The 22,777-nt window shown below is 47.1% G+C and overlaps 1 protein-coding gene across 12 annotated transcripts in view; it reads right to left on the bottom strand.

The window, feature by feature from the left end:
- Nucleotides 1-22,777, bottom strand: part of ATXN7L1 (ataxin 7 like 1) — a 254,775-nt gene that overhangs the window by 43,664 nt on the left and 188,334 nt on the right. For 9 of the 12 annotated variants that reach the window (XM_040472901.1, XM_040472903.1, XM_040472902.1 and 6 more), the window contains one exon: nucleotides 12,419-12,641. In XM_040472901.1, coding sequence (XP_040328835.1) covers nucleotides 12,419-12,641 — 223 coding nt within the window. Of the gene's footprint in view, nucleotides 1-12,418; nucleotides 12,642-16,439; nucleotides 16,702-18,254; nucleotides 18,421-22,574; nucleotides 22,694-22,777 lie in introns of those variants that run through there. The other 3 variants (XM_040472907.1, XM_040472909.1, XM_040472910.1) reach the window with 3 other exon arrangements.

Below are 22,777 nucleotides of genomic sequence, written 5' to 3' on the forward strand. Positions count from 1 at the left end.
GTAAAAACCAGCCCCAGAATGCCCCCCTCATGTCTTGTGTGAGGGGCTGCATTTGTAAGTGGGGTCTAGGGAGGGACTTCTGTGGGATGCTATACCGACTCCTTGGTTCCCTTCTGATTAGGGTTTTCCTCGCAGTCAAGTGCGTCCTGGGACATGGGTGCAAACGCAGGCAGAGGCCATGGTACAAGGATGCGCTGAACTTGCCTCTTCCTTAATTTAAGGGAAAATAGCTTCCCCTTCTTGCCAGAGCACAAAGGTTTTTCCTTTTGATCATACAGGACCATACTTCTCCCTTCCCAACTCTCATAATTGTGATAGGGACAACAGTCCCATGATGGGAGCCTGGCAGTCTGATTTCTCACCCAGAACTCAAAAGATAGCTATTTATACCTATCGTTTCCTTTAGCATCAGAAAAATCGCATGAGGAGGGGGAAAGGAGCAGTTCTATTTCACAAGCTCCTTCATTCATTCACTCATTATTCATTCACTTAGCAAATATTTGCTGGGACGCTGGATTCCATGCTACACCACAGGAGGCCAGGGAGCTAAAGGTCCAGATGGAGGCAGGGGAGGATAAAGATGCAAATGAGTATAATAGACAACGAAGGCTCTTACAGCAGTAGCTTGAGTGCTAGTGGGAGCTTAGAGGAAGAAGCATAAAAGTCTGGGAAGGGGTGCCTGGGTGGCTCAGTCGGTTAAGCATCTGACTTCGACTCAGGTCCTGATCTTGTGGTTCATGAGTTCGAGCCCCGTGTCGGGCTCTGTGCTGACAGCTCAGAGCCTGGAGCCTCTTTCGGATTCTGTGTCTCCCTCTCTCTCTCTGCCCCTCCCCCACCCACGCTCTGTCTTTGTCTCTCTCAAAAAGAAACAAACATTAAAAAAAAAAAAAAGTTGGGGCGCCTGGGTGGCTCAGTCGGTTGAGCGGCCGACTTCGGCTCAGGTCACAATCTCGCGGTCCGTGAGTTCGAGCCCCGCGTCGGGCTCTGTGCTGACAGCTAGGAGCCTGGAGCCTGTTTCGGATTCTGTGTCTCCCTCTCTCTGACCCTCCCCATTCATGCTCTGTCTCTCTCTGTCTCAAAAGTAAATAAACGTTAAAAAAAATTTTTTAAAAAAGTTAAAGAAAAGTCTGGGGAGACTTCATGGAGGAAGTGACACACATGCAGAGAGGTTGCTTCTGGTAAGGGAAACAGCACATGCCAGCACATGGAGGCACGTCTGAGGAGCTACAAATAGACTGGGACGCCTGGAATATGAAATGAAGGAGTTAAAAGTGTTGGCGGCAGCAGTTGGACAAGTGGGAAATGCCAGATCATATGTCCACCTCCGAAGAGGTTAAGCCTCTGCTCTGTAGGCAAACAACTGAGAGACCCTGGAGAGTTGTGAGCAGGGCAGGGGCATGATGTACTCAGGTGGGGGGTGTGGACGGCAGACTGGGGAAGGGCACGGTGAGGGGTAGGGAGACCAGGCAGAGGCCGCCGCAAGAATCCCAAGAATCTGGGTGATCAGAGGGTAAGTTGGGTCACCTGGAGGGTCTGCAGCACTTCGGATCTCTGAGATTTCCCCAAGCGGGAGCCCGGAGAAGACTCCCTACGTCCTCTGGGAGCCATTAATACGGAGCCGTGGTCTTGCCCCCACTTCATGGCAACACCAGGCAAGAACCGATAAGCCAGCCTCGTTTCTCCCAAGGCACTCAGCCAGGGCCTCTCAGCTCTTCCCCCTCTGCAGAGAGTGCTGGGAAAGACTTCCACACCACTCCTACTCCCCAAACCTCCACTGCTCCAGGGGGACACAGACCTCATTCTAAGCATCCAGAGGAGCCCTGCCTGAGGAAGGAGAGGGACACCCTCCCCCACCTCACTGCCGGGCACACGCAGGAGGCCAGGGAGCCTGCTGATTTTTCTTTTGCTCTGGCTCATTTTCCTTCTGGAGCAGCGGGCTCATCTCCTGCATTTTTAATAGCTGAGCGTATTTAGCATTCAGCACACACGTGTGGGTTGATAAGGCCCAAAGAGAAGGCAACAAGCCATGCAGGGAGGAAAGCCTCCTCCCTGCTCCCGCCCACATCAACGGGTTTGCAGGTTTCAGTTCCCTATGGCTCCCTTCCTGGACTAGGATAGCCGAAGTGACAGCAGGTGGGAAAGTCAGACTGGCTGACTTAGTCCCTATGCGGGGCTAGTCCCCTGGCTGAGTAGGAAATCAGAAGTAAAGGCTGAAATGTTCATTTTAGCTCAAAAGGGCTGAATAGCCATAAGTCCCTTTTGACTTCCACCTAGAGACAGAATCATCTTGTGCCCCTCCCTCCACCTTTATGGGCTCCATGGACACCTGGATGGCAAGACCACTGGCAGGGTATTCTCTGGCCTGACCCCCTGCAGGACCATGCACCAGTGGAGAGGGGCTCTGACTGGGGGCTGGGGGGGGGGCGGCGCGGGGAGTGCTGCTGGGCAGACCTGCACGGGACAAATTTGGTAGCATAAGGATGCCCTCTCTGTTTCTCCCTTTCTTCTAACGCGGAATTATTTTTTAACCTCCCCATCCACAGAAGGGAGCAAATAACAAACCCACGGGCCATTTCACCTTGCATGAGATGCCAGGAGGTCAGCCTCAACTCAGGAGTGGCGTTTTTATTTCCGTACATGGGAGTTTGAGCTACTTGGAAAAGGGCGCCCCTAACCTGATGTTAAGTCTAATCTGAAGGCCACAGTCCACCACCTGCACCCAAGACTTATGCTTTTCTGACCTCTAGGGGCTGCTACAGAGCTCCTCTGGGGCAGGGGAGTCTCTGCACGGCCCGACTGGGACCTCCAGGCCGGTTCCCACCTCACACCTAATAGCGGCAGGCTAATGTGGGAGAAGAGCAAATGTTCCTTCCACCCTAGAATCTATCAGTTCCAGCGGGGAGCATAACATCCCAGAGACGCCAGGAGCCACATTCATACACCTGTGAATCAAAGAACCAGAGGGGCTTACCAAGGGTCACCTGGCCAAGGTGTCCAGGTTTGTGCGGTCCGACACAGCAGCCACTAGCCATTTGTGGCTATTGAGCATTTAAAAAAGTGGTTGAGGAACTGAATTTTGAATTTTATGTAATTTGAATAAGTTTGATTCAGTTATTAGAAAATGTTTAGGGGCACCTGGGTGGTTAAGTGTCCGACTTCGGTTCACGTCATGATCTTGTGGGCTTGAGACCTGTGTCGGACTCCACACTGTCAGCACAGAGCCCGCTTCAGATCCTCTGTCTCCCTCTCTCTCTCTGCCCCTTCCCCACTTGCATGCTGTCTCTCTCTCTAAGATAAACATAAAAAAGAAAGAAAGAAAGAAAGAAAGAAAGAAAGAAAGAAAGAAAGAAAGAAAGAAAGAAAGAAAATGTTTAAGTGTGTCTGGAACAACTTGGGTTTGCGAATTCATTTTATGATCTCTAGTTGTTTATGAAACCTAAAAATGGATAAAATATTTCTGATGAAAATTTGGTGTCCAAATTGACGGGTGCTGTAGGTGTCAAACACACAGGATTTCGAAGACTTGGTAGAACAAAAAAACAAAAATTATCTCGCTGATTATACGTTGAAATTCTAAGATGGTGGATATATTAGGAAAAAAGTAAAAATTATCTCACTGATTATATGTTGGAATTATAAGATAGTGGATATATTAGGGAAAAAACCAGAAAATTATCTCACTGATTTATGTTGAAATTATAAGATAGTGGGTATATTGGGTTAAATAAACTATATTATTAAAAATTGTTTCCTTTCCCTTTTGCCAACGTGGCTGCTAGAAAATTTACATTTCCATGCGTGTCACACATTACATTTCCATTGGATGGCACCAGCCCAAACACGTGTAGATAAAAGGTTAACTGTCCCAAGAATAGAAATCTTACAATCCTTTTCAACGGTCAGATCAATTTTACTCAATTCAACAAATATTTACTGACAAGGGGACCATGTTTGTGGAGCGTGAGGCCCCACCATGCAGGAGATTCCGCAATTACTTCTGAGCAGAAGGAATGACACGAGGTCTCACCTGTGGCAGACCATGGACAGAGTCATGGGAAAGGTAAAAATGAAGGGTCCTGGGAATTAAAAGGGAGATGCCAGCATACCAGCGGCCTGCACGGAGGGAATGCGTGAACGGCAGGTAGAGGAAGGTGGCCAGTGGGACAGGCAGTGGGGGATTTGGACCAGGAAAGAGGGCCAGGATGCTGTGGGAAGAATCTCGACTCTGCCGTCCCTGCCTCCTCAGGGCCGTCTTCCCCGGGGCCCCGACTCTCCTCGGCCCTGCCCTCGGCCCCTGCTTCTCTCAAGCCACGTACCTTCCCCAGAGGGTGCATCTGTACCTACGGTCTCAAGGCCTGTGTCTCCACTGATGACTGTCAAAGCTCCATTCCCAGCCCACACCTCTCTCCTGACCTCTGGGTCCAAACGTGCAATGCCACCAACCGAACATCTCTATGTGGACCTTCCTCGGATACAGGGATGCCTAGTTTTACTGCATTTCCCTTTGTTGAACTTTGCACAAACTGTGCTTTTTTTTTCTTTTTTTTTTTTTAAAAACTGAGGCTGTGTGGCAACGCTGCAGTGAACAAGGCCATTGGCACCATTTTTCCGATGGCACGTGTTTACTTCATGCCTCTGGGTCACATTTTGGTAATTCTTGCAATATTTCAATCTTTTCATTATTATTATATTTGTTGTCAGCGATCTTTGATGTTACTATTGTCATAATTGTTTTGGGGTGCCACGAACCACCATACGAGATCGCAAACTAGGTGATAAACACGTGTATTGATTGGTCCACTGACCAGCTGTTCCCTGTCTCTCTCCCTCTCCTCGGGACTCCCTATTCCCTGAAACATGACAATTATTGAAATCAAGGGACACCTGGGGGGCTAAGTTGTTTAGGCATCTGACTCTTTGTTTCAGCTCAGGTCATGATCTCACGGTTTGTGAGATCGAGCCCCACGTTGGGCTCTGTGCTGACAGTGCGGAGCCTGCTTGGGATTCTCTCTCTCTTTCTCTCCCTCTCTCTCTGCTCCTCCTGCATGCTCTCTCTCGCTCTCAAAAATAAATAAATAAACTTAAAAAAAAATATCGAAATCAGGCCAGTGAATAACCCTACAATAGCCTGTAAGTATTCAAGGGAAAAAAAAGTCACACGTCTTTCACTTGAAACCAAAAGCTAGAAACGATTAAACTTAGTGAGGAAGGCCTGTGGAAAGCCAAGACAGGCCAAAAGCTAGGCCCCTCGCACTACACAGTTAGCCAAGTTGTGAACGCAAAGGAAAAGTTCTTGAAGGAAATTAAAAGTGCTACTCCAGTGAACACGTGAATGATGAGAAAGCAAAACAGCCTTACTGCTGCTAAGGGGAAAGTTTGAGTGGTCTTGGACAGAAGATCAAACCAGCCACGACATTCCTTTAAGCAAAGCCTAATCCAGAGCAAGGCCCAACTCTCTTCAATTCTATGTAGGCTGAGAGAGGCGAGGAAGTGACAGAAAAAAAACACTTGAAGCTAGCAGAGGTTGGTTCATGAGGTTTAAGGAATCTCCATAACATAAAAGTGCAGGGTGAAGCAGAAGGTGCTGATGTAGAAGCTGGAGTAACTCTCCAGAAGATCTAGCTGAGATCATTAATGAAGGTGGCTACACTAAACAACAGATTTTCAGTGCAGGTGAAGCAGCCTTCTCCTGGAAGAAGATGCCATCTGGGACTTTCATAGCGAGAGGGACGTCAATGCCTGGCTTTAAAGCTTTGAAGGACTGGCTGACTCTCCTGTTAAGGCAGCTGGTGACTTTAAGTTAAAGCTAATGCTCATTTATGATTCCGAAAATCCTAGCGTCCTTAAGAATCACACTAAATCTACTCTGCCTGTGCTCTCTAACCAATACAACAAAACCTGGGCGACGGCACTCTGTTTACAACATAGTTTTCTGAGTATTTGAAGCCCACTGTTGAGACCTACTACTCAGAAAAGATGCCTTCCAAAATATGACTGCTTATTTAAAAAAATTTTTTTAATGTTTATTTATTTTTGAGAGAGAGAGAGACAGAGGACAAGTGGGGGAGGGGCAGAAAGAGAGAGAGAGACAAACACAGAATCTGAAGCAGGTTCCAGGCTCCGAGCTGTCAGCACAGAGCCTGACGCGGGCTCAAACTCATGGACTGTGAGATCATGACCAGAGCTGAAGTCGGATGCTTAACCGACTGAGCGCCCCAGGTGCCCCAGAATAGGATTGCTTATTGACAATGAATCTGGTCACCCCAGAGCTCTGATGTAGGTACAATGACGTTCATGTTGTTCTGATGCCTGCTAACACAACATACATTCTGTAGCCTATGGATCAAGGAATCATTGTGTCTTTCAGGTCTTATTATTTAAGAAATAGACTTCATAAGGCTATAGCTGCCACAGATTGTAATTCCTCTGATGGATCTAGGCAAAGTTAACTGAAAACCATTTGGAAAGAATTCACTATTAAGTGAATTAAGAGGGGTTCGAGACTGTAGTGCAGGAAGTAACTGCAGACAGGTGGAAACAGCAGAACTAGGATGAGAAGATGGAATGAGATGAGAATGAGGAGCCTGAGGATGGGCCTGCATGGCCACGATCTCATGATGGAACTTTAATGGATGAGGAGTTGCTTCTGATGCATGAGCAGAGAAAGTGGTTTCCTGAGATGGAATCTACTCCTGGGGAAGATGCCCAGAAAATAGTTGAAATGACGACAGAGGATTTAGAATATTGTATAAACTGGGGCTCAGTCGGTTTAGCATCCAACTTCAGCTCAGGTCATGATCTCACAGTTCATGAGTTCGAGCCACGCATTGGGCTTGCTGCTGTCAGCACAGAGCCTGCTTCGGATCCTCTGTCCCCCCTCTCTCTGCCCCACCCCTGCTCACGCTGTCTCTCTCACACAAATAAATAAACGTTAAAAAAAAAGAGAACATTACATAAATTTAGTGGCAGGGCTTGAGAGGGCTGATTCCAATTCTGAAGTGGGTAAAATGCTATCAAACAGCATGGGAAGCTGCAGAGAAATCGTTCTTGAAGAATCCACCAATGTGGTAAACTTTGTTTGTTGTTGTCTTACTTTAAAAATTGCCACATGGCACAAAAACAGACACTCAGATCAATGGAACAGAATAGAGAACCCAGAAATGGATGCACAAACATATGGCCAACTAATCTTTGACAAAGCAGGAAAGAATATCCAATGGAATAAAGACAGTCTCTTCAGCAAGTGGTGCTGGGAAAACTGGACAGCGACATGCAGAAGAATGAACCTGGACCACTTTCTTACACCAGACACAAAAATAAACTAAAAATGGATGGAAGGAAGCCATCAAATCCTAGAGGCAAAAACTCTTTGACCCCGGCCATGGCAACTTCTTACTCAACACGTCTGCAGAAGCAAGGGAAGCAAAAGCAAAAATGAGCTATTGGGACCTCATCAAAATAAAAAGCTTCTGCACAGCAAAGGAAACAATCAGCAAAACTAAAAGGCAACTGACAGAATGGGAGAAGATATTTGCAAACAACATATCAGATAAAGGGTTAGTATCCAAAATCTATAAAGAACTTACCAAACTCAACACCCAAAAAACAAATAATCCAGTGAAGAAATGGGCCAAAGACATGAATAGACACTTTTCCAAAGGAGACATCCAGATGGCCAACTGACACATGAAAAAATGCTCAACATCACTCATCATCAGGGAAATACAAATCAAAACCACAATGAGATACCACCTCACACCGGTCAGAATGGCTAACATTAACAACTCAGGCAACAACAGATGTTGGTGAGGATGCGGAGAAAGAGGATCTCTTTTGCATTGTTGGTGGGAATGCAAGCTGGTGCAGCCACTCTGGAAAACAGTGTGGAGGGTCCTCAAAAAATTAAAAATAGAACTATCCTGCGACCCAGCAATTGCACTACTAGGTTATTTACCCAAGGGATACAGAGGTGTGCTGTTTCGAAGGGGCACATGCACCCCCATGTTTATAGTAGTACTATCAACAACAGCCAAAGTCTGGAAAGAGCCCAAATGTCCACTGATGGATGAATGGATACAGAAGATGTGGTATATACATATATATACACAATGGGGTATTACTCAGCAATCAAAAAGAATGCAATCTTGCCATTTACAACTACGTGGATGGGACTGGAGGGTATTATGCTAAGCGAAATTAGTCAGAGAAAGACAAATATCATATGACTTCACTCATATGAGGACTTTAAGAGACAAAACAGATGAACATAAGGGAAAGGAAATAAAAATAATATAAAAACAGGGAGGGGGACAAAGCAGAAGAGACTCATAAATATGGAGAACAAACTGAGGGTTACTGAAGGGGTCGTGGGAGGGGGGTGTGTGCTAAATGGGTAAGGGGCACTAAGGAATCTACTCCTGAAATCATTGTTGCACTATATGCTAATTTGGATGCAAATTTAAAAAATTAAATTAAATTAAAAAAAAATTGCCAGTCACCCAACCTTCAGTAACCATCAACTCGAGGCAAGACCCTCCACCAGCAGAAAGATTATGTCTCATTGAAAGCTCAGATTGAAAAAAAAAAAGAAAGCTCAGATAATGACTAGCACATTTTATAGCAATAAAGTATTTTTAAATTAAGGTGTATACATTGTTTTCTTTAGACACAATACTATTACACACTTCACAGACTACAGTGAAGTGTGTACATAACTTTTATATGCATTGGGAAACCAAAAAATTCATGTGACTTGCTTTATCGTGATATTTGCTTCATTGTGGCAGGACCCGAACCTTCAATATGTTTGAGGTATGCCTTTACTTCATACTCCAATGACTTCCCAGTTTAATTCATCCTCTTCTCCCCACCCTAAACTCTGGCCCTTTCTATCCTCCTCTTGAGAAAGTGACAGGACCGGTCAACATCCAGTTGTCCAAGTCTGGACCAGTCTTCTCTTGCATTGCAAGCTGTGTGTGCAATGAACACCAGAGTCCTGTGGCGTGTTCCTCCCTAGTATTTGTCCCCGCTGGCTCCTTCTGCACATGCCCACGACTGCTGCCTGGGTACAGGACGTCACCACAGCTCACCTGAATTATGCAAAAACACCCTCACTGCTTCCTGAGTGGCCCCTCAAGCCATCCTTTACACTGGGGGCAGCTCAAAGCTGCTCCTTTAACAGCCCCATGGGGCTTTCAGGATGGACTCCCAGTCACCACACTTAGCACACCCAGTGGAACTTTCTAATATGGCCCTGCTCGCCTCTCCCCGCATGCAAATACGATTGCACATTCTGGTCCCCTTGCCTGGGACCCTCTTCCCACACTCAAAATGTTAAAAACAATTGTGTTAAAATATATATAAAATTTACCATTGTAATCCACTTTTCTTTGTCTATATTATTCCTACTTATCCCTCAAATTCAGCTCATGTGTGACCCCTTCTGAAAAACCTTTTCTGAGTTCTCAGGCTGAGGTAGGTGCCTGTCTTTTGTGCTACAAATATCTTGGCTCTTATCCCATTGCATTCTGTGTTAGCTTATGTCTCTTTTTACAGACTCCCTAAGAGAGTCTGTGTCTTATTTAATCTTGCATCCCCAAGGCTTCAGTGTACGGTTGTACAGGTTATGCACTGCACTAGGATGTCTGATTGAGGAAGTAGGTGACGAAGACCATCAGCCAATTGTGCACTCTAGGACGGAACTGTATCCAGGCCTTTTTCTATCTTGCACAGGGATGCCATAGGAGACATTGGGGGCCCTATGTATCCTCAGGCCTTGTTATCGAATTGGCACATAGTATTATAGTAGGTGCTAATTAAATGTTAAATTGAGTGCAGACAGGTGGATGGATGTTCTACGCAAAGGTACCAGAGGAAGACACAGTGGGTAAGCTGGGATAATGGGATGGTACTGGACGATTTAGGGGGTTTGGAGCTAGTTTGTAGAGGGTCTCTTATGTTGGGCTAGGGGCCTAACTCTTAATCCAGTAGGCAATGAGGAACCTTTGAGAATTTTTGAGAGGACTGTGACTTAGAATCACAAAATACTCAGGCTTGAAAATGGGCCTCAGAGAAGTGAAGTGACTTGTTCAGGTCACACAGAAAGTTTGTGGCCAAGCCCGGGCTTGAATTGGCTTTTTTTTTTTTGCCCCTGGCTCAGTGCTGGCTCTTCTATACTGCTCCCAGAGAAGTCTGCCTGAACGGAGGTGGAGCCCTCCCAGCCTCCAAGAAAAGTCTTCACAGCCTTCCTGAAACATACCCAGAGGGCGACGGAGGGCAGGGGGACGACGGCCTGGCTGGCTGGAGGTGAGAAAGGAGGACAAGGCTGCAGTGAGCCTCCTTCTGGCCCATCCCTTGTCCGCCTTCAGATCTGTCTGCTCGAAGGTGGGCACATCACCCGTTAGCTTTCTGCTCTTCACACAAGGCAAGCGTTCTGGTTTTTGGAGCCCTTTTTGTTTTGTTTTCTCCGTAAGAAGGATTTCCCTCCTTGAGACACTTTTGGTTGCTCTTCTTCGGGCCCTGGCTAATTTTCAGAACCACCTTCTGCCCTATAGCAGGTCTTAATGAGCACGTGTGGAGTTGGCTTCCACGGAGTGTGGACACTGATCTAACCCGGGGTCTCCCCGAAGGCTGGCCTCCCGCGAGAATGCTTGGTGCCGTGTCTCACCCTGCCGGGACCACGTGTATCATCGGACATCTGTGGTGCTCATGCTAGGATCTTCTGTAACTCGTGATTCTCCTTCTGGCTTATTCCTCACGAGCCCCTTGTCCAGCTCTCCTCGCCCGGTTTCTCGGTACCTCCATTCTGGACACTGAAGCAGTGACTTTATCCTTGTCCTTTTTCAACTTCATTTCTCTAGTGTTTCAGAGAGATTGGACATCTCGACCTTTATTGCCAGTTATAAGGGCTCCGTCCTTTGGCGCACACAACAATGACATGATCGTCACATATGTATCGAATGCGTGCTCTGCTCCAGACATTGCGCTTGCTGCTTTGTAGCGCTCTTAACCCTCACACGATGCCACAGGATAGAGCTATTATCAGCTCCGTTTTATAGATGTGGAAAATTGAGACACACCAGATCAAGCAACTTGCCCAGAGCCACCCAGCTGAGATCTGTAGGCAGGTGGGGATCCCACAGCTTGTGCTTCTGTTGAGACACCTGGTGCTGCCTCTGCAAACAAGCTTGGAGGCGCTCTGCGAGGTCACTGATAAAATAGAGACTCACACTCCGTGCGAGCAGGTCCAGGGGCCACCAACCGTCACTCTCCGGCTGGATCTTCCCTAACCTGCTCTGTCCCTAACAATTCTAGAGAACACAGCTTGCCCACAAGGCCCACCTGTTTGACAGGTAACTTCCCTCCTTGACACCTGTGTCTAAAGCTTTCTAGTCTATCGCAAGACGCTCTTTTCATTGATCTGGCATAATGAGCTCTGTACAAAGTCATCATAATTTCCAGAGAGCAGTGACAAATTAAATTGATGGATGATGTCAGTCCACAGCTTTACTAGGGATGAACTTAAGTGTAATTAACGATCATTAATTAACAGAACACTTTTTCCCTTTAAATATATAAATTAGGCAGGCTCCACACTTATCCCGTCTGCCTTCACGACGCCCGACCGAGAAGGCTACAGGCTCTGTCATAAGCCCGTCCTAGGTGTTCCAAGTAGAGGCTGTCAGCATTTGAAGACATTTGCCTTTTGCTTCCTGTCCTCCTTTCCAGTTTGGTTCCTGAACTGTCCAGCCCATGGGTAACCTTTTCTGACTCTTGGGTAAAGACTGAGATTAAAACAAAAAAAATGAACCAAAAGATTCTGATGCTTCACGGGCCCCCTGCAGCTAGCTCTCCCCCACCCCATCAAAGGGGTGCCATTCTCTTTGGATTTCCTCTTTTCCTCCAGTGGTCAGCTCCCAATGACCTCTGTGCCTCTGTGAGCAGCTATTCCCTGAGCCGAGGCCTGGCTGTTTGAGGCAGGGAGGCTCACCGGGGGCCCGCCTCCCAGGGCCAAGGGGCTGGCCCGTGGTCTCACACCCCCTAGGCAAACTGTTTGAGCTTTTGATGATTTACCTCAATGCTTCTCTTCACTGGGGCAGAAAATTGAGAGATGACCGCATAACTGAGGAATATTTCCCTGTTACCCTTTCCTGAGACCCAACTTGGCTCAGCTCTCAGGGACAGCAAAGTGTCCCCTGTCAGGCATATGTAGTGCTTTCAGGTCCTGGGTTCCCTCTTGGAGTTTGGGTTTCTCACCCCATCATTCCACTTCTCTGTCCCATTCCCCCCTCATTCCCCAAATTCCCAGACTCGATGCCCAGGAACAAAGCCAGAGAGTAAACATGGTTTCCTGTGGTGACAGGGACAAGGGGAGGGGTGGGGGACAGGCAGCTGCCGGCTGCCAGTGCCCGACACTCACCATGCTTTGTCCCTTGATCCCTTCGCAGAAAAGACCGTGTGCTGTTTGCTGCTGGAGGTAAGTAGATTGTCTTTGGGCGTTTTGAATGGCTTTGAGATGCTGTTGGCAGAGTTCTGGCCGCTGAGACAGGCTTTTGTTTTCACCTGTCCTAATGATGTCCTGGAATTGGAGGGTGGAGATGCTGGAGAGGGAGAAGGTCTACACATTGAACCGTGTCTTCTCTCTACAGAGGAAGAAAGAATAGAACTCAGCACAGGCAAAGAGAAAAATGCTTATCTGGCCGGGTCGGCACCCCCGAAGCCCCAGTTCTGACTCCGATTTGTCTTGACATTCGCTCCTCTCTCCCCAACAAGCAGCAATGTCATTCTGAATGTCTGTATCAAATGACACGTGAAACTAATATACCAAGGTTCTCGCAGGAGGCATTTACCAGGCTATCCTTCTGCGAAACCACTTCTATAGGATGAGCAGAGGGGACACCAGCTGTCATCAGAACACAGTGGGATAACCACACAGCCAATTCCCAGTCAGCTACTCAGAGGCCACAAGGTCCCTCAGGGCAGTGAGTAGGGCAGGACTCCCAAGAGAACAAACAGGAAATTCTTGAACCTGAACCCCTCCCACCACGCCCCCGCCCCTCTCTGCAGAAGCAGAAAGGTCTGAAGGACCAGCAGGGCTGAATAAAAGGGTCTTTGTGTGCCAGAAAGTGGCTTGGCATCTGTCCATGGGACACTGTGGCCTCTCCAGGGCTCACCAAGGTCCAGGGCCACCGCTGTTGGGCCAGGACCTGAGGGAGGGCATCAGTGCCTGAGGGAGAAGTCACAGATGTGCGCCTGGGTTTAGGTGGACAGGCACAGCCTCTTGAGGTTCCACAGAAAATCCCAGAGCTCCAGATGAACATCCTCACTTGTTCTCACTTGCTCAGCCCCTGAGAGCTCAACTCAATGGGCAGGATGAGGACACTGACCAAGAAAACAGGTGCATGGGGTAAAGTTCTTAACTGTTACAGGTCTACAGATTTGATCCAAGCTAAGGACCCCCTCTCAAGAAAAATGCATAATTATAGGAAAGAATCCTGGACCCCCAAAAGACGAAGGCTCTGAAATCCTAAGTCCCCTCTCGCTTTCTGGTGCCTACGGCAGGGCCCCACATTATCATTAGTGCTTCATTCATGTGTTGAATAAATAAATGAAATTATAACAGATGTCCTGATGGTGGTGCCTGGCTGGCTAGGTTGGTAGAACATGCGACTCTTGATCTCAGGGTTGTAAGTTTGAGCCCCAGAGTGGGTGGAGAGATTACTTAAAAATAAAATCTTAGGGGCGCCTGGGTGGCGCAGTCGGTTGGGCGTCCGACTTCAGCCAGGTCACGATCTCGCTGTCCGTGAGTTCGAGCCCCGCGTCGGGCTCTGGGCTGATGGCTCGGAGCCTGGAGCCTGTTTCCGATTCTGTGTCTCCCTCTCTCTCTGCCCCTCCCCCGTTCGTGATCTGTCTCTTTCTGTCCCAAAAATAAATAAACGTTGAAAAAAAAATGTTAAAAAAATAAAATAAAATCTTAAAAAAAAAAAATGTCCTGATGGGAAGAACAAGAGATCACAAATCTGGACATCTGTGTTGAACGTGATAATGAACAAGGTAGAAGGCAAAGATGGCAGTCCACAGTGTCCTTCCATCTCCAAGCTGGGGATCAGCCTTTTCTCATTACTGAGACCTTTCTGGCAGTTATTCCAAGCACCTTGACCTGGGAGAAGAAAGCAAGACCAACCTGACCATCAGGAATGGGACTCTGGGGTTCCTCTGTGTTCCTTCATACCGATGGGCTGCCAGGTTGTCTCAAAGCAGATTGACTCTAGTCCTCTGATGAAGTGGGAATTGGGGGGAAAGTGGATTTTTGAGCATCATCTGGTTGTTTGGTTCTTTGGCCTCACCAGTGCCCGTAGGTTGCCTACACTGAATAACTTTACTGGGTAAGTTTTCTTCATTGAATCAGAGCTGACCTTGCATGCATGTTCAGTCCCTAGCACCATCCTGCAAGTCTTGAAAACCAAGAGCTGATCCCAGGGCATCTTCTGTGATGTAGTGGGAGAACCCTGGGCTGCGAGCCAGAGATCTAGGCTCCGACTGCAACCACACCACATTATTAAGCTTATGATCTGGACTTCACCACTTACACATTCTCAGTTTCCATGTCTTTATCTGTAAATGAAGTGGGTCCCTAGGTGGCCACTAAGGTCTCTTTCTTCTCCATTACCATAAATACAAGACATACTTACAGCAGCGCCTTCTCTTCTCATCCCTCATGATTCCTGAATATCATGGCAATAATTACAGCTGAAGTATTGAAATATTTTACTCAGGCAGGATCTTCCTTGGAGGAATTCATCCTTTGTGAAGTTGTACTGGCCTTTACGACTCCTGTGAGACAGGCAGGAAGCTGCTAGACGTCTCCACCCTCCTCATGGGTGACTGGCCAAAGAAGACCCAGAGGGGCGAAGTGACTCGCCAAGGTCAGGGCCAATGGCTACGCAAGGAATGGGCCTCCGTGCTGTGTGCAGGGGCCTAGCCAGTTCTCAGGAAGGCAGGAAATGGGGTGTACCGTGACCAAGATTTGAAGCCAGGAAACTAGGAAGTGCAGGACTTAGCATCACGGAAGGTTAGGACTGGATCGAAAGTCACCTGGTCCGATCTCCTTGCTGATGGGGGAGGTCAGAGAGGTTATCAGTCGGGAGCCTGCAGGGCAGAGCTAGTTGGGGGCAACATAACTCTGTCTGTCCTTGGGAAGTGTCCTGCTTAGCAATTTTTTTTTTTTTTTGGCAGGGGTTTCCAAAATTAAAATATGACTTTGATTTTTACCACTACTGTTTGGGAACTTTCTTCATTTACTCACTTGCTTATCACTTGCTCAAGCTGACCAAGTGGGTAGGGGGAAAGGATGTGCAGAAACAAATATTCCTCAGCTCTGGTGGAAGAAAAGCTTTGAAAATGAGAAATTTTGTTTTGCCGAGCTAAGAGTTAAAAATAATACTAGTAAGTGGAGAGAGACAAATACCATATGATTTCACTCATATGTGGAGTTTAGGAAAAAAAACAGACGAGCAAAGAAAAAAAGAGACAACCCAAAAAACAGACGCTTAACTACGGAAAACAAACTAATGGTTACCAGAGGTTGGGGGCGGGGTGCGGGGAGTGGGTGAAAGAGGTGATGGGGATTAAGGAGTGCACCTGTCGTGATGAGAACTGAGCGCTGTATAGAATTGTTGAATCACTATACGTACACCTGAAACTAATATAACACTGTATGTTAACTATACTGGAATTATAATTTTAAAATACCACCACTATTACTACTACTAATGCATGTAAACAAAGACCAATCACAAGGAAGGGTGCCATTATGGACAAAATGAATGAGCCAGACCAGTGATTCTAAAGTCGTCCTCTCTGTTTAGTGACCCAGTCAGCACATTCTATTGCTAAATTCACAGAAAAAAAGGAAATCAACGGATATGCTTTTATCTTGGTTTTATATTTTAGTTCCATAAATTTTTCTCAGATGACCAGTTGGAGAACAAATTGTGTATGAGAGAATTTTCATCAAAACTTGAAAATAGCCTTTCACCCTTAATTTTTTTTCATGTGTGATTTTGTATTGCAATAAGCAGATTAAAGCAGTATTTCCTACTTGACCCGTTCCTTATTGTTCATACCAAAGTAAATCCATCACTATTTCAAGGTATTCCACAAAGAGACCCGTACTTCTGTCCCCTGAGCTTCGAGAACAAGCTTGCCAGCCGCTGGTGCAGGCGAGAAAGGCTGTGTACGAATTTCAAGTGGGGAACTAGGGTCACCGTGATCAGAGCTTCCCCTAGGAGGCGAGTTTCACACTTCACTTGCCGAAGCTTTTGAAAATGGTAGAGCTGGTGTCCTGGGTAGCGCAGAGTGAGCGGATGTTTCAGAAAGACCCAATTCCCATTCAATCTGTGTGTCTCTAGTCTGTGAATACCCGCCTGTAGATAACTTACATGGTTTTGTCTTTTGGTGGAGAGGCGGTGGGCTGGTGATAGGAACGGTGTCTTGGTTTCTTGTAAAAATATATTTCTGTGCGGGTGCGATGTCCCAGGTAAAGTGTTCCAGATTTATATCACAATCATTCTGATACAAGTCCTCACCTGCCCTGGGATTACTTATTTTTTTCTGTTTTGGTCAAGGGAGGGCCTAAGGTAGATCCTTATACTTTTTCTAATTCCATTTGCCCTGCCCAGTAAGAGTTTATAGGACATTGTATTTTTTATTCACTATTAAAATATTTTATAGACTTTTTTTTTTTAATTAGAGAGGTTGAGAGAGAGAGAGAGAGAGCGCGCGCACACGATCAGGGGAGAGCGACAGAGGGGGAAAGAGAAAAGATCTCAAGCAGGCTCCATTCACACTTAGCCCCAATGCAGGGCTTGATGCCATGATCCTGGGATCATGACCTGAGCCAAAAACAAGAGTCAGATGCTCAACCGACTGAGCCACCCAGGTGCCCTTAAAATATTTTATAGACTTGAAAAAAATTTTTTAGAGAAAAAGAGGCTTTTTCTCTAATTTTTCTCATTCTTTGTTAATGTACATAGATGTATTAGCAAAACTGTAATTAATTGATATTTTGGAGTATTCTTTTTTTAACAAACATTATTCTGTTTCTACATTACTAATTCCCATATACTGGTCATTTTAAATGGTGAAGTAATATTCAATCATTGCTCTATATTATTTAGCCCCTCTCTTATTATCTACTTACCATCTGGCTTTGTTTTTTTTTTTTTTTTTTAAACAATATATTTAAAAAGTGTTTTAGGATTATTTCTTTGAGGTATAGTTCCCAAAGTGAAAGACTGCAACAGCTGATAGCTCTTGCAACACATTCTTTCCAGACAGAAAGACCAAACCAATCTGTTGTGCTAATGCTAATATGAGCACCACTTACCTGCTAAAGTGGAAACAGAAAATCACTGTGAGAACACACCTGTAGAATTAAGTGCCCACTACACCAAGAACAGCCTCGGTGACTGATCTTGAATCAGCAACCTCTGGTCTCACCCCTCTGTCCTCTGGCCAACACTACTAATAATTTACTAAGAACTTCCAATACACCAGGTACTCTACTAAACTCTTGATTTATCTTACAGCATTTAATTCTTACAGTACCCTAAGAGAGATATTATTATTTCGATTCTACAGATGAAAAAAACAGCTTCAGAGACGCAAGTGTTGCCCAAGGTTACAGAACTAGAAAACATCAGAGCCTGTGATCTGATCTCTACCACCCTGAAATCTTGGGAGATGTGGCAGTGGATGGGGAGAGCCTCAGGACACCCCTTGCCCTCCCACCCACTGTGCATGGGAATTTCAGCGGGGCATCCCCGCTCCCCTAGGGAAAGGAAAAGACACACCTGTCAGCAGTCAGCAACCCCACTCCACAACCTGAGACCTCAGCCTCAGGGTGTTGGGGACCCCAGGCCCAAAGAAATGAAAAACCAAACCCTTTTACTTTTTTTGCCTATCTACCAAAAGAAGTCCAGACCATGGCCTTGGCAGCTGGCCACCTGCTTCACCATACATGCCTTAAGCATCCAGGTGGGACTCCAGGGCACACGGCTGTGTGGAGGGCTCGTAGACACTGCCTCCCAGCATTCTGGAAATCTCTGGTAGGTGTGGGAAGCCTGGAGTCTCCACAATCCTCTCCCCTTCCTTCCTGCGGGCCAAATCCACCGGGTTCTCAGGCAATTCTGTTTCAGAAAAAATTTGGACCTCCCCCACCTCGTGCTTGTTCACGGAGGTATTTTCATACTCACAACATCAATATCCTGCGTTGAAAACGTCAGCCCAGATGCCTCAGGAATGGCTGAGCCAGCCACCGACACCCGGTGCGGCTCCCTGTACCAGCCTTAGAAAGAACTTGTCGGGAATTTTCCAATACGGTTTTTAGGGGACCAATCCCCTCCCAACAGACTTTGAGCACCACCGTCACCTGTGGCCCGCCACGGTTGTGTAAACTCACTCGGGCTTAGGCTAGCACCTGACCTCCTCATTTGACAGTATACACTCTCTTTCAGCCCCCACCTCTGAGGGCAGGAACTTGGCCAATCATTAGCTGGGCTCTATTTTATCAATGGATTCTATCTGCATTCGCAGCCGCAGTCAGGATGCCTTCCATAAAGGACAACTCTGAATTCCAAGGGACCTTCTTCCAAAAGCAAACGAGCTGGCAGGTGAGGCTCACGGCATAGCCCTCGGCATGGGGGAAACCACATAGGAACTGTGCTAGTTGTATCCTGCGGCCACTCAGGGAGGGAGCTAGTCCCCAGTTCACAGCTGTGGACACTGAGGCAGACTGCCTTTGAGAAGCTCTGAAGTCACAAGGCTATTAAGTGGAAGTGTGGGGGCTAGAATCTGAGCTTGTGGTCTCATTTGCCACAATTGTACTGAAACACTAAATATAGTGCTATGGTGGTTAGAGGAGGCATATTGAATCAGCCTTCCTCAGCAGGGGAGGAAATGAAGACACAGCAAAGTCAAGTGACTGGCAGGCAGAGCCGTGCCAAGCAGTTCCTATGCCAGGAGTGCTGTGAGCTCCTCTGGAGTGCCTCCTCCTTCTCAGGCCAGAATACCTATCTCTTTAAAAGACTTCAGGGTCTGAGTGGCTGGGGAAGTGCTCCTTAAGGCATGGGTGCCTGCCTCCAATTAGCTTATACGAGGTCTTTACCCTCTTCACTTCCTACGCACAGCCAGGCAACAGGCACTGTCCAGAGCACTTTGATAAATGCCACTGTGGGTCGGTGGCTCATGCCAGCTCGGTGCTCAAATCGCTCCAGGCTCTGTGTTGGTTTCTCAGTCATCTGGTCACCCTGTGCCCATTCATTCAGGAGGAAAAGAGCATTCTTGAGTGCCTTGTGTGTCAGGCACCTTGCAAGCTCCTTTTACCCTTTCCAGCTCATGTAACCTACCCCACAACCCTGCAAAGTGGATGCTGTTCACCTCCTTGTTATAGATGGGGGAAATTAAAGCTTAGCGAGATTATGAAACAAGACCAAGGCCATGCAGACCTCAGCATTTGGAAGGAGAGCCCAGGTCTGGCTGGCCCAAGTGAATGCTCTTCCCATCACACCACCCTGCTCGGATATCCTCCTCCCTCTACACCTTCAGGCAATGCAGGTTCTGCCACGATTCTTCCCCAATTTCAGAGCTGGCCTGAGACACAACCCTGAACACAACCCTGAGACACAGCCTGGCCTGAGACACAACCCTGAGACACAATCTGAATTTAGAGAACTTGAGATTCTCTTCATCTTCCCGTCTACAAGTATCCCCCCCCTCACCTATTCTTTTGTTGGTTATTTATATTAAGGTGCAAAATTCTGGCATCATCCACTGCTAGGCATGATGTGGGGAGTCCCAGGGACTTTCCAGGGCCCTGAAATATTTCCATCAGCCCTCAGGGATGAGCCCCCAGTCCTTACTCGGCACCGAATCTAGCTCAAAGAAAAAAACCACAGCAAATAGAGACCTCGGGGGATATAAGCACATGTACACACACTGCTGGGGTACTTTCAAGGGATGGCATTTCTCTGGAGACCAACCTGGTGATAATAACAAAAACTAAAAAGGAATTCACGGCCTTTAATCTGGTAATCTGATAGTTGTAGTCTGGAAAGTACACCTCAAGAAAATAACCCCCTACCCCCCAAAAGTTCAAAGATATTCTCAGTGATGCTGTTTACAATAATAAAAAATATCACAATTGACCTGAATGATCTAAAATAAAACAATTGAAAATGACAGGAATGATGGTTATCTCTACCTAAGGAAAGGTGTGCATGAGATAGTATGCCCAAATCCACAAGGAAATTATAAATATAACAAATAATATGTAAACATGGATCATTATAAAAACAAAAATGGAATATATATGTGTGTGTGTGTGTATATATATATGTGTATACACATATACACATATATATACACACACACACACACACATATATATATACGAATACGTGATGTAGATAGATGAGAAAAAAAGGGAAGGATGTGGGTGGACTGCTTAATAGGCTCTGTTTTGTTAGAGCTCTTTAAATCCGTATAAGAAAAAGATAAAACAAGTAAACAATAACAACTACGGCAACACTAATCCATCCTTAACCAGAGAGGGCAAAGGAGAGAACACAGGTGCAGATACAAAGGTAGGAAGGAGTAAAATGTGTTCAAGTCAACTTCATTCATTCATTCATTCATTCACTCATTCATTCATTCATATTTAAAGTATTTCCTTGACACATAACTGTGTGCCAGGCCCTGGGATATGATGGTGGAGATAAGACACTGTCACTGCCAGAGGGTTCCCTCGGGGTGGGAACACACTCTCCAAATCTTGGGCTGGCCACCACTTGGGCACCCTGGGTGGTGGAGGAAGGCTCCCCCTCAGAGGCTGGCTTCTGGCTGAAGGGCCTGAGGTGAGTGAATTGCACTCCAGCTTCACGGGACTCTGCCTACAGCCAGAGACCCGATTCTCTTAATAATATCAGGTCTTTTAGGGAGCCTGGGTGGCTCAGTCGGTTGAGTGTCCGACTTTTGATTTTGGCTCAGGTCATGATCCCAGGCTCATGGGATCGAGCCCTGTGTTGGGCTCCATGCTGAGTGTGCTTGAGATTCTCTCTGTCTCTGTCTTTCTTCCTCCACCTCCTCCCCTGCTGGTGTGCGTACTCTCTCTAAAATAAAAAAAATAATAATATCAGGCCTTTGATTGTCCTAGCTGTTTCCATGTGCCCAGAGCCAAGGTGATAGCGGAGGGGGTGAGAAGGAACCACCCGCATGGTATTAACTTCTCCATCAGAGTGACTGCCTCCCGTAACTGCCCAACATACCCACCGCACAAGCCACGTGAGTTCAAACACAAGAGCCACCGAAGCTTGGGTGGAAACTGGGGGCTTCCAGCTTTAGGATATACTTGTTGGACTCTACCTTAAGATGGCACAGCTGACATCCTCCCCACCCTTGGGGGCACCAAAGGGACAGGTGTGACAGGCAGCCAGAAGTTGGGTGAAGCAGGAGGCAGAGGCTGGTGTGTCTTTGGGGAGAGGAATCACAAGCAGGGATTCCCAGTGTCTCAAACACCTGAACAGCCGGACCGAATCTTCCCAATACTGTCTTGCGGCAACATCAGGAACCTTTCCCCGGATGCCTTGGGCTAAGCATATAAAAAAATCCTTGTCCACACCGCAAGCCAGGGAGGGAGGATCCTCATGCACAAGGTAGAAAAAGTGTCCGGGCCGTACCTATATCTCAGAGACCACTTGGTGCCGCAGAGTGCTCTTCTGTCTTGGGACAGCAGGGCCAAGGCCCCCAAATCTGTACTTTTTAAAAGGTCCCGAGGGGATTCAATGCTCTGGGCCAGCTTTGGGAGTCACAGGAAGTGCGGACCCAACACCGCTGTCTTTGGAATCAGAGAGATCTGGGCTCAAATCCCAGCTCTGTCACTCATTAGCTCTGTGACTAGGCAGATAAAATGACCCCCTGAGCCCCAGTGTCCTTACCTGTAAACGGGGGGGACAGCAACGCCCACATTATAGGATTATAAGTGGGCAGGTGCTCCCACAGCACACTGAAGCGCCCTATCTGAGCAACATCACATGTCATTACTGGTTTAGCGGCCTGGGCGTCTGTCATTGGACGTACCTCGAGGGCAGGTGTCTCATTCACTCTTATCCCTGGCAGTTGGCCCTGGGTCTCGCCCTAACTGTGTTCAGTGTTGAAACGAGTGCTGTGAGGATTGGTGGTAACACACAGGAGGCGGATACCACAGAGCCAACTCGCTTATTAGAAGATCCCCCCCAACACTTGAAAATGTAGATTTTTTACAAATGCAAGTAGTGGTTTTACTAAGCGGGTAGTTCTCTGCCTTCTCCCGGCCCCTGAATTAAAACCATTCCATTTACAAGAATCCTACGGGAGTGCACTGTTCAAAAAACAGAGGCTGAGCAAGGAGAGGCCACGGCTGCTCGGTTTCTTTCTGTCCCGACTTCCAATTTCCACAGTGCAGGCCACAGCCTCCCACAACAGAAGGTGCAAAGTCTCCACTCCCTGCTAAGCTCTCAGCGTCACTCAGAACCACTCACCCCACAGGCTGTCGGGGTCCCGCAGCAGCCACTAATAACGGAACCGTTTCTGTTCTCCTTGGAGTGACAGTTGGCAGTGCAAACAGGAAGTTGTCTTGAAACAGGGTGTGGCTGTGCCCTGCCAATATGTGAGTACAGAGACACATTTCCCCCCCCTCTCTCCCCAGCCCCCTTCTGTTTCCCTCTGCCCCCTTCTTTGGGAG

The sequence above is a fragment of the Herpailurus yagouaroundi genome, unplaced genomic scaffold, assembly GCF_014898765.1.
Source record: "Herpailurus yagouaroundi ecotype Mexico unplaced genomic scaffold, PumYag 100, whole genome shotgun sequence".
Taxonomy (NCBI): Eukaryota; Metazoa; Chordata; class Mammalia; order Carnivora; family Felidae; genus Herpailurus; species Herpailurus yagouaroundi.